This window comes from Erpetoichthys calabaricus, chromosome 4 (genome assembly GCF_900747795.2).
Source record: "Erpetoichthys calabaricus chromosome 4, fErpCal1.3, whole genome shotgun sequence".
NCBI lineage: Eukaryota > Metazoa > Chordata > Cladistia > Polypteriformes > Polypteridae > Erpetoichthys > Erpetoichthys calabaricus.
Window position 1 is genome coordinate 194,825,234 of NC_041397.2, and position 12,912 is coordinate 194,838,145.

The following is a 12,912-nucleotide window of genomic DNA, read 5'->3' on the forward strand; positions in this document are numbered from 1 at the left end:
TAAGAAAATGCTAAAAATGTTTCCAAAAGTGTCCCTCTTAAGTCAGGTGTAGCAGTTTATCGCTTGCGATTTGATTAGCTCTCGATTACGACATAGCCTTTCACTCCCTAGACCTTCAAAGGGGGCGCTAAAAAAAGATAGGAACGTTGTAATCAAACATATTTCTCTCATTTAACAGTCTAAGCCACACCCTGTCGCCTTCGGGTCAGCCAATGAAAGCTCGGCGCACGTGACGAGCGTTCTTTACGATGACCTCATCTCTGGTGTGGGATGACGTCAAATTCAAGATGGATGGAATCACGACGGCTACACGCTCAACTGAATACTGAAAGAAAGTAGCGTCAATTGGCTTTGAGGAAAGGCAAAAAAATCAGAAAGGTGAGTTAAAGTTAAATTTAAGTTGCGCTCCGAGACGCTGGGTCAGTTAACCTATCAGTTTCAGTTTGGAAAAGGCGTCCTTTCCTGACGTAACTCTGAGGTGGTTTCTTTTTTCTTCTCAGCAGATCGACTGTGCAGTCCCTAAGCGAGGAAATGCGCATGCGTTTAATGGAAAAAGCGGCCGCGAGGTGTGTCATGTGCAGCTGCTCAATGCCCAAACTGCAGCTTCATCGTAACAGCGCATGTGCCATGCCAGTACTGGTAAACTTAAAGTTTGTTAATGCGCATGCTCTTTGGCAAGGCGCGACGCGGCTTTCTTCAGGGCGCAGGCGTAGCATTTAATTTGTGATAAGTACTGGCGACTGTTAGAATGATTTGTCAGTGAAGAAATAATGCCGAAATAAACTTACTTTTACCCATTCTTCTTTTTAGCTCATCTTAATAAAAAGTAGCACGTGTATGATAGACGTTGTTCGGAGCAGTGACATGGGTAAACCAAGAAGTGCAATTTTGTATTAAACGGTGAAGTTCTGGTTTAAATATTTTTAAAAGCTCGTTCTTTACTATATAGGACATTTTTCTGATGTGCATCCGTCGTGTCACTATTCAATATTCGATCTCCGTCTGCAGTATGTAATAGGCGCCTAGACGCTAGTATTTCGTAAAAAGATTTCTGTTTTTAAGACCTGAACTTGAAGCGTGATCACTGGACCTAATGATGTCCACATCTATTTATACTTTTAGTGGTGGTTGGACTGAGTACAAGCAAGTTTCCCTTTCTTTGGGAAATATCCCAGATTTAAGCAAGATAAGTACCCAGTACAATAACTGGAATATGATTTTTAGATACGTAAAAGCAAATTCTTAACACTTGACATTTAAATACAGCGTTAACTTAATGTCGGAGTTGCCAGAGAAACGATTTGACAATATGGATCTGTAAAGCGTTCGTGCAATTTCAGACAATTTTGGAACGTGTCAGTGAAGTTAAAACCAATGCAGACTCTCACGTAAAAGTGCATCTTTTACACTTCTAGCAGAACTTATGGGATGGTTAACTCCGACCCTGGAGTGACGCAGTGGCTGCAGGTTTTTGTTCCAACTCAGTTGTTCAATTAGAATTCAGTCCTCACCAATGACAGATCTTAATTTTATGGCTTGTTGGTGTGTTAACTCTACCATGTCGGTACATTCTTTTTTCATTTCTAATAATACGTATATAAGTTATTTGAAGCCTAAAATGGATGAGTAATTTTTCTGTTCTTGACTTTCTCTTTAGTTTCCTTCTGAGTGCTTAAACCAAATAGGTATTGACAATACACCTGGGTTGAAATGGAGAGAAGCTAGATGTAGAACTACTGGTCCTTTGTCATTTGCATCTTATTGCTAATAAAGAGCAGTTTAATCAATGAATAAAGCTGTTTAAGAGTAAAACATGCAATTAAAGGTTCAAAATCTTAACAAGCAAGACAGCTAAAATGAACCAGAAAAAATGTCACTTGAGTAACAAGTGCTTCAGCAATGAATGATTTCTTATGAAACAACTGGGTTGGTGCAAAAACCTGAAGCTACTGTGGTATTCCAGGACTGATGTTGCTCAGCCCTTATTTAAAGAGTCTGAGTCTTAAATAGCAATTTAATTAAGTTAATTAACAGCAAAAACTAGTCACTAATTAAGAAAATGCTTAGAATGAAAACCTGTGACTCTCCGGGATTGGAGTTGGCCACCCCTGAATGAATAGTTCCTTTAGATTGCTTCTAGTAGGAAAAGTAAATGGTGTTGCTATACTGTACATTCCGATGAGTATTCAGACTCAATTGTAATGGTTCAGAGTCTCTGGAATGTATTAGGTGATGCTTCTGTTACCTGAAAATGATTTCATCTGCTCTCTTTTAAATGGTTGGATTAGCAGTAATGTCCAGGATTGCAATCATTCAGAGAACTTTAAATCCAAAAATGCTGGCAATGTTAAGCAGAGCATCCATCCATCCATTTTCCGACCCGCTGAATCCGAACACAGGGTCGTGGGGGTCTGCTGGAGCCAATCCCAGCCAACACAGGGTGCAAGGCAGGAACCAATCCTGGGCAGGGTGCAAACACACCGCAGTAAGCAGAGCATATCCATGCTATTAAATTATTTGTATTATGGTACAGCATTTTGTAACAAATGTATTTGATTAATTCTGGTTTTGTGATAACAGAATTAAAAATGTTTTGTTGTCTGCCTTTCAACCAAAGGTGCTGGTCCATACAATCCAGAAGTGGATCAACTGGGTATAATGGAAGGTGGATTTTACTTTTAAAATGTAATAAAATGTGTGCACTCAATGTTTTGTTATATGGTGCCCAAACCTCTGTAATTATAAAAAAATAGCAAATTATAATAGAATTATTAAGGCTGCATCATGGATTGAGAAAGCATAATGTATATTTGTGATATATTATAATTAATCATCTGATTCCCCTCTTGCTCAGTTGTTAACACTGCAGCATTTGTAAAGCACTTCCTGTAAATATAATCATTATTTGCCAAGATATGTACAAGAGTATGGCATTTAAACAGGTCAAATTGTTTCTTTAAAGTTCATTAAGTATGTTTTCTCAAGGACAATCTCATAAAAATGTCTTAGCCATTTTTTGTCTTGTACCGTTCACAGTGTAACCAAAACAACACAGCATATCTCAAATAATGATTCTGTTTGATGTTCTCCTGTCACTCACACATTTGTTGAAAAAAATCTGAAGAAGACGTGCATGTTAGGCATAAATAAAAGGAGCAAAGGGAGTCATTTCATCTTGTCGTACTAATCCTTACTTTAGGTGTGATTTGAGGTTGAGTACTTCCTGTGAAAATAAGATTATACAAATAATCTTATTTTATTTTCTTATTGCCATTTAAAAAAATTTAAAAGTTTTTTTGTGAAATTTTAAAGAGTGTATACAGTACCAGTCAAAACTGTTAGAACAACCTGATTTTATTTTTTCAGTTTTTATTGAAATGTGTAAGCAGTGAACAACGTGAAATAGTATAAAGGAAAGTAAGAACCAGCCAATTGTTTAAAAAAAGTTTTGAAGAGTAATATAATTTTCAGAGTTATACAAAATAGCCACTTTTGGGGAACAAGTAATGGGTGAACAACATAACCAGCTTTGCTGCAGCAATGTCAGTTAATTAAGTCTTGAAAGATGTTGCAAACAGTTTCTACAGGTGTTCCAACGTTTGTTGATTACTTTCAAGCCATGTATCTGTATAAATGCAGTGATGAAACACACAGTGTTGGACAATATTGCACTGTATACTGCTAACATAATTGTAAGAAAGAGGCAATTAATAGAGGAGATAGACAGATGATTACACTCCTTAAAAGTGTAGGTATGTCCTTTAGAGAAATTACTAGGAAAGCCAAGTTGTCAGTGAGTACAGTTTCCCACATTTTTATATTGTACTGGGTAGAGATACTCCAGTCATGTGTTATTAGGGCTGATACCACTCACTGAACTGGCCAATTCAGATACTGATTTGTTTTCTTTATTCTTACTTTTTATTCCTTTTTACATTAAGCTCCTGTATAATTAGCCATGTCTTATATTAAAGTGTTATTTTTTTAATTAAACTACAGACCATACCTCTTTGTTAAAAAAAATTCTGTTGGTTTATTGTTCAATGACTGTAAAAATATTAAAATAAAATTCTCTTAAAACATACTTTTTAAAACTAATAAAACATGTACACAAAATAATTATCCATAATACACATGTCATAGAAGAAAATAGTTTTTTGTCATTGTTACAAGCTGTAATTCTAATAAAATGTCTTACTCATTCTTTTATTTTCTACTGAAGATGCACTTCTCTTTTTTACAATCTGCTAATTCCTCAGATTCCCTTTTCTCGGTTTATTACTCCACTTTCTTTAATGTAAAAGACAATATTCCTGCCTTCATTCTCTCCTAAAGCTTGACTGTCAGCTCTGTGTTTACAGGAAGTTCTAGGCAAAATGAGAGATGTGATTCCTGAAGTACAATAATACTTTGCGTAAAGGAGCACCACAACTAAATTACCTTTAAGTTTAGAAAAGCAGACTCTGGGGAGAAAAAAATGTTTTTTGAAACTAATTTACCGATCACCAATCAGGTTATTTGGGGTGAAAATTCGCTGATCTCAATCAGCAGCCAATCGATCAGATCATCATTTACATCCTCACAGGTGGTGCAGTGGTAGTGCTGCTGCTTTGCAGTAAGGAGGTTGTGGGTTCACTTCCTGGGTCCTCCCTGTGTGGAGAGCGCTATGAGTAGTGAGAAAAGTGCTATATAAATGTAAAGAATTATTATTATTATTAGTACTGGGATTACGCCACAGTTCTAGCCTTTTGACACATTGTGTTGCACTTTCTCTCTTCTATTCTGTCCTGTAACATCCTGTTTAGTCCTCAAGTATTTTTTGCTCAGATCTTCCTACTCTTTCTTTTTTCTCAGTGCAGCAGAAACTGCTCTCTTTGGGTACAACTGCTGCAAAGTTAGCCCAAGCTTAATGTTGGAAATCCCTTGATTCATAATCCACACATTTCTGGAAGTTCTCATTTCAGACTCATTCTAATATTTATCTGCTGCATAATTTAATGGTGTGGCTGACTCCAGTATTTCTAACTGGCAATCCTACGTGCAACTTGTTTATTGTCATATGGCTACTGTGACTTGTTGTCTGTGTAGTTTTTGTGTATGCGTGTGTTAGTGTGTAGCTATGCCTTCCTTCCTTTGATGCTATTTCCTGGTCACATGTGGATGTGGGAGTTTTTGTATAGTTCAGTGTCTGAATGGCATTAATATACATTGACATAATAATATAAATTTAATAACAAATTGCTATCAATTATTTGTATTGTTTAATCATACAACTATAGAATATTTTGTAGCCTTTTTTCTTAATGGAGTGTTAGATATTTTTCTTATGTCATTATTTAGCAAATGCTGTTTCTACTGCTATAAAAATTGCCAAGTATTCTTTTCTATTCACCTTCAAAAACACCTACATTAATAAATTCCAGTTTTTTTATTTACATGTTTTGTACATCTGTTTAATTTTTTTTTATTTAATTAGTTTGTCTTTACTGATTTACACTGCCACAACACTTAAAATTTACCATATTATGACTTCTGATTCCTAATAGTTCAATTACCTACATTTTTGGATTCTGTCAGGTACACAGTACAAAGTCAAGTGAGTTTCCTCAGTTTGCTGTTTTGTTTTTTTGCACTGGTATATATTGGCCCAGGTCTAAATTGTTTATGCTCACATTGCATTTTTGCATCTAAGGTGATTCAGTAAGTTAATGAGAAAATTTGTACTTTATTCCACTTTGTGGTGGTGAGTGTCTCCATACAGGTAAAATAGATGGATAGTAATTTCAGTAAAACCATATATGAAGAAGTATCTTCTGGCTTGTCTAAGAGGAATTACACTGTTAAGCAATCTTCCCTTCAAATGCAAACCAAAAATCATAAAACCAGAAGGGAATACTGTACCCAAAAATGACATTTTTTATCTTTTACCTACCCATGTACTTTGTACTGGTGGCTGAGAAAAAAATTTAATGTCATATTTTCTTGAAAAAAGTATGTTAAGAGAGATTCTCATAAACGGGATCGATAGGAGACCAATGCTGGATAGTGGTAAACGTTGTGGAAATGTTCATATATAAAAGAAAAAAAAAAACACACTATTTGTCTGAATGTAAGCAGCCTGAAAGTATACGGTAAACTCAGTGATTCATGGGATAGAATTTTTGACTTGAAGACCCAACGCTCCCCATCATTTGTTGGTCAAGAGTGCTGTCTTCAATTCAAAATGTCCCTCACATGAGTTTTTGAGTTTCCTGTTGACATACAGGCTGATAATATGATAATAATTGAGGAAGTAAATAATTAACATTTTAGCTAAAATGCATGCATTTTGTATGTTTTGAAATTTCGCTTGTAAATATGACGTGTGGATTATGTGACACGAGTAAAATGAGATTTTATTTTTCATTTTACTTGGATGTTTTTTCACAACTTTTGCCACTGCCTAGGACTGATCACGTGTCAGTCTAATTTATGAGAAACTTTCTTATGTACTTTCTCCAAGAAAATATCAGGTTATAGGTAACATCATAAAAACAATTTCATTTTTGGGAAAAGTATTTTGTTAATTGAAAACTTTTTTTCCATCTTGTCTCTCCCATCATATCCCAAAGTAATGTGAGTCATGTTAATTGGCTACTCCAAACTGTCTCGCTTTGAGTAAGTGTGGGTATGTAGAACTACACCCCGCCCAGAGCCTGCCGCTGCCTTCCACTCATTGCTGCTAGAATAATAAGCAGCCACTAGAAGCCTTGCACATGTTTAAAACTGAATGAAAGAGAGGCTGTATTAAACAGAGGAATGATTTAAGCCAGGATAACTTTAGGAGCATGAAATGGCATTAAAGTTTTATTGAATATATGCTTTGATTGTAATAAATTGATATTGTTGGCTTACATTAAAAATAACTTGGTATCACTTTAGGTTAGATGTCCCTAATTACACTGTATTTGCCATATAATTAAATGTATATTTGCAGAGGAACTAGGTGTTATTTATTACCTTGTATTTCCTGTGTAACACAATGTAATCAATTGTAATTGTTATTCCACAAATTTATATACATACGTACTTATAAAAATAATTAGTGTTACACTGTATTTTACAGTAAGTTAAAGGTAATGACATCTAGTTACTCAGTAATTATACAGGTAATTACATGGTAAGTAAATTGTATTAGGGACACCTATTCTAAAGTGATACCAATAACTTTTATTTTAGGTACATAAGATAATGAAAATTATTTTGGTCAAACTTCTGTTTTGTCATTACATCATTCTTTCTCTGTCCAACTTATTCTTGGCTTGAAGTTGAAGAAATGGGGAGATACTTAAAATGATACACCATTACTTCTCTTGCAGTTTACAAACGCGTACACTATAATGTTAGGACTTGCTGACATAGTCCAAACTTAATTTCCTTATTGTTCATGTCTGTCTTTGTTCCAGTAACTGCCATAGTGAGGACACTGAGCAAAGAGCTCCAGCATAACCTTTACAGTAATATACTGTATAATCCATGTAACAACTGTTAATCAACAGGTTTTCTGACAAATTGTTTATACTATGACTAAAGTTAGTTTTTATAGTATGTTTCATTATGAATGGATACATCTAGTTATTTTTGAGATATTTCTTTAGTTGTATAAAACTACTGTTTAGCAAGCTACCTAGAGTACATTTGGGTAAAATAGTGAAAAAGGCACCAGTATCTGTTTTCACACGTTCAGCTCACATGCCCCAGATCACCACATCTGTAAAGTACATTTCATGCTGCGGTGACCCAAAAAATCACTTCAGCTTCCTTTTACTTTCCAAACAGACACATACAATATTTGGTTGATTGATTAACAATGAGCTAGCCTATCATGTGTATGTGGCTGCAATTGACTGGCATTGCATTCAGGATTTTTATCTGGCTTGCAACTGACATTGTCTGGGTAGGCCCCAGCTTCTCGGAAACTGTTTAATGAAGTAAACCGGTCTAGAAAATGGGTAGGTAGAAGCAGATAATATTCTCCTCACATTAAATGAATAATCTGTAGTTTTAGATAAAATGATACATATAATGGAAATATGTGTAATTAAACTGTCTTAAAAAGTGTTCACAAACACCCATATATTTAATGATATTTGATTAAAGCGTTTGATTCATTCTTTGGTTGATTCTCATACTTGTGTTTATTACATCTGAAAAACAGTCTAAGAAGTTATTAACTGTTTTTGTTTCTGAGAAGAAAAAATATCCAAGGGAAAGTAAATGTCACATAGACACTGTGTTAGGTTGTGTAATCAAATACTGCAGTTGAAATGTAACATGAGCTTCTAGCATTCTTCCCTGCAGCTGGAATGAAAGATAAACAAACTACCCTTTGTTGAATATCTGTTTCACAGAAATCATGTCCAGGGAAAGATAATCTCAAATTCAAAGACAGGTTTGTTTTTTTAGTTGTTAGCATATGGAACAATACTTTTGGGCTTTCAAAATAAATGTTTTTATAATATGAGCTGTTTAATTTTAAAGTAGTGTAAAGTGGAGCAAATTGCATTGATATATTCTTGAAAACACTTTCCTATTTAAATATGTTGCATCAGCATTGTAAATTGGAGATGATACACTAAGGAAATAAAAAAAAATATTATTTAGGACAACATTCTCACTTGTATTTTTATTGTATTTTACAGCACATCACGATGGAGGATCTTCTTCATTATGTTAATCCAGCTCATGGCATATCTCTTCTCAGTTCTTTAAATGAGCAGCGTTTAAAAGGACAGCTTTGTGACGTTGTTTTAATTGTTGGGGACCACAAATTCAGAGCTCATAGAAATGTTCTGGCTGGCAGTAGTGAATATTTCCACACTTTGTTTTCCAGTAAAGACAGAGAGGCTCATACTATTGTGCAGTTGGACTTTTGTGAGCCAGATGCATTTGAAAATGTATTAAACTATCTTTATTCCTCTTCCCTTGTTGTCGAGAAGGACAACCTGGCAGCTGTTCAAGAGCTTGGATACAGTCTTGGAATCTCCTACCTTACTAATATTTTGTCCAAGAAGCCACGGCTTCCATACCTCAGTTCTGGTAAGAAAACAGCATTTTCTCACAATGAAGGTGGTCCTCAACAAAGAAGTGTTATTGTTTGTCAGAATCGTAACAGTAAGCCCAGCACTAGTTGTCAAAATGAGGTGCCTGCACAGAAAATGTCTGGTACTTTGCAGGCCAGCACCAAGCCTTTGATTGACAGAAACTGTAGAGACCTGCCATATGTTCCACTAAATGAACCAAGGCACTTTTGTGAGAAAAATGGAAACCTGCCACCCAGCACTGTTCAAGTACCTGACACTTTGAGAAACAGCAAAAATTCCACACAATCACCACTTTCTAATGTTTCCCAGAAAACACAGCAAACATCAATGTCATCTAATAGGCCACAGTTAACTTCATCTTTATCCTTTAATGAGTCCTACTTAATGCAAGATGTACAGCCAAATTGCAGTAGGAAAAATGATGGCCTGAGTTCATTACTGCAAACTAAGGCCAGCCCTGGTGCTATAGCAAGCAAACTGGATTCAGAAAACAAAAGCATTGACAGAAGTGGTCCACTAGTTAAAAGTTTATTACGCAGATCATTATCAATGGACAGTCCAGTACCTGTCTGCTCTTTAGCTCTGGATCTGAAATCGTCTCATGTTCCTAAAGAGCCAGTGTTTAGTACTGGATCTGAAAAGCTGTTATGTAGGACCTCTCCAGATTGTGAGTATGTGCAAACAAAGTCCAATATTATTCAAACCCTACAGCTCAGACCAGGAATTTTTATCAAGTCAGAGTCTGCTTCTAATAAAACATTAAAAGCAGAACCCAGTAGTCCACTTGCAGACCCATCTGATATAATAAGAATCACTGTTGGAGAAAGTTTGCCAGTAAACTTCAGAGATTTACAGGGAAGTGCAGAAGAAGGTCCCAGAACTCTCTATAAGCATAACCTGAAAAGAAAGTGTCGGCTGGACAACAAAAGAAGTCAGCAAAGGAAAAAGAAGGGTTCAAATAATGACTTTAATATTGAAGAATACAAACATAATGTAGACGATAATGATTCAGATACAGATGAAGACTTGCAGGTGGTAGAGTCTCGACAAAGTAGGATGTTTAAATGCTGGAGTTGTATTAAAGTATTTAGGTCAAACACTGGACTGTACCGACATGTGAACATGTACCACAATCCAGAAAAACCTTATTCATGTGATATCTGCCATAAACGTTTCCATACCAATTTTAAGGTCTGGACACACTGTCAGACGCAGCATGGAATAGTAAAGAACCCAGCACCAGTTTCAAGTTCGTATTCTGTGTTGGATGATAAATTCCAGCGGAAATTAATTGATATTGTTCGGGAGAGAGAGGTAAAGAAAGCTTTAATGGTGAAGTTGAGACGAAGCAAGCAAAGTTGCCAGGCTCAGCAGTTTGGGCGGTGGAACCTAAGAACAAGATCAAAGACCTATTTTTGTAATTACTGCGGGAAGGTATTTCGTTTCCATTCGCAATTCAAGCAGCACTTAAAGATGCACCCTGGGGAAAAAACTTTGTCTGACGAAGACTATATTCCAAAAGAGAAAGAACAAGCTACTAGCCCAATTGACAGTAAAAAACAAGAATTCTACCCCTGCCGGCTTTGCAATGCAAAACTAACTTCTGTATTAGAGCAAGGGGACCATGAGAGGATGTGCAGAAATGCTACTGTCTGCCCATACTGCAACCTGCGGTTTACTACTCCGGAGTTAAAAATGGAGCATGAAAGCCATTGTGACTATAAGAAGCTAACATGTCTTGAATGTATGCGCACTTTTAAGTCTTCATTTAGTATATGGCGTCATCAGGTTGAGGTTCACAATCAAAATACAATGACTTCCAAAGAAAATCAGTCCCATTCTTTGTCCAGTCATAATGGGGAGGTGCCAGGTAAATTAAAGGCTCAGCCATCAACAGTGGAAACAAAAAGTGGAAGCAGCTCTGGTGCCTCCAAAGATGAAATGACTTTCAGCAGTTCTTCTGAGCAGATGCATTTTGACTCTGAAGATTCCTCCTATCTTCCAGAGGATCTTACTGTATCCCATAAACTTGCATTGAAAATTAAGGAGGAACCAATGGAGGATGCTGTGGAAGATGAGTTACCAGAGTCAGGTGCTGAACCAATAAGTAGTATGGGAGATGATGAGAAAAATGTGTGGCCATGTGAAAAATGTGGTAAGCTTTTTACAGTGCGCAAGCAGCTTGAGCGACACCAAGAACTTCTGTGCCACATCAAGCCCTTTATTTGTCATGTTTGCAGTAAAGCTTTTCGAACAAACTTCCGCCTCTGGAGCCACTTTCAGTCTCACATGGCTGGCACAGAAGAAATTGGTGTAAAGGATTCTCCTCCTCCTTCCTCCCCATCTCCGCCATCATTTACATCTGCTATACCCTCACTTCCTCCTCCGCGAGAATCACCTAAACAATTCCCAACACTAGCAAAGGCCAAGGTAGTGGAGCCTGAGAAGACTGCTTCCAGTACTACTACTTCTTCCATGAAGAAAAACAGTCCTGTAGCATCTTCACAGGAATCAGATTCACTGTTTTACCATGCACATCCTCTCTCGGCAATCACCTTCAAGAGGCAGTACATGTGCAAACTCTGCCACAGGACTTTCAAGACAGCTTTCAGCCTTTGGAGCCATGAACAGAGCCACACTAATATGTAAATATAAATACTGACATAATGATGGAATTATGATAAGATAGCTGTTAAATGCAGCACTAGCAGGGAAGCAAGATGTATTTTGTGAGGATTCAGCCTCAAAGTTACTTTGCTTGTATTTCAGCTATGCAGAAAGATTTGTGGAAAACGGAGTCAAGGAGATTCATTAAACATGGATACAATCCTGTCATGAGATGACAACCAATAAATATTTAAATGTTATTTATACCCATTTATCATTATATAATTCATGTAATGGAAATTAAAGTTGGCTATGGCCAGGACAAAATGTTGGAAATCTTTAAAAAGGGTTGGGTTTTGTTTGTTAGGTAAGTATCCTTTGCTGTATCAACAAAGCGGTACGTTTTGATTTTGCTTTAGTTCAAGTGTTTTTACTTGCTAATTAATTATCACTTTCCTAAAGTTCTTTGAGTGAGGGAGAAGAAATAACTAAATACTCACTTGAAATGACTTAATATTGTTTCCCGGGATAGATGGTTGTAATGAAGTACTGTTCAGGGGATGTTTGATTGTTCAGGAACTAATGTTAGGAATTTCAATTCAGACCATAAAAGCAATAATAATAATACCATAAACCTCAAGAGTTTCATAACTGTACATAGCAGTTCATCCCAACTTAAGCCCAAAACAACAAAATACTTTACTACGCATTGCTGCTGTTGAGTCTTTTCATCCTTCGTTTTGGGTGTCTTTACTCTGTTTTTTTTTTTTTTTTTGAAGAGAGGAATTTGTTAAATGGAAAACCAACTGCATTCATTTTAGTTTACCAACAGAAAAGCTTGCTTGATGAAAGTGAAACATAATTTAAGTAAATTTCTTTAAAATTAATATTTTGTTCCTAAACACCCACATGAAGCAAAAGTACAATTTAGGCTCAAAAGTAAGTAAAACAGATTGTAAGTTCGTAAGCATAGCAACTTTTTTTTTTTTTTTTGTTCTGGAAATAAACAATTTTGTTTATGTGCCATTTCTGTTTTATTCACAACATTTAATCTGGTTTAACTTGGCTGGTAACTTATTAATATATATTATTGTACAGTTGCAGTACTGCAACATTTTTGGGTTATACTGCAGAGCATTTATTTTAATTTGGTGTCATTCTTGAGAGCAATTGTTTCAAATTCAGAACAAAGTATTCCTAGAAAATATGTGGATAATATTTG

General features: G+C 36.0%; 1 protein-coding gene across 1 annotated transcript; it reads left to right on the top strand.

Moving 5' to 3' along the window:
- The first annotated feature begins 210 nt into the window (after positions 1-210).
- On the top strand, positions 211-11,918 carry zbtb21 (zinc finger and BTB domain containing 21). The gene is made up of 2 exons (XM_028800125.2): positions 211-378; positions 8,682-11,918. The coding sequence occupies exon 2, from the start codon at positions 8,691-8,693 to the stop codon at positions 11,730-11,732; it is 3,042 nt and encodes a 1,013-aa protein (XP_028655958.2). The 5' UTR covers positions 211-378; positions 8,682-8,690; the 3' UTR covers positions 11,733-11,918.
- The last annotated feature ends 994 nt before the right edge of the window (positions 11,919-12,912 follow it).

Excerpts from the sequence above, each read along its gene's own strand:
- zbtb21 (XM_028800125.2), top strand. The coding sequence starts at position 8,691 with ATGGAGGATCTTCTTCATTATGTTAATCCAGCTCATGGCATATCTCTT.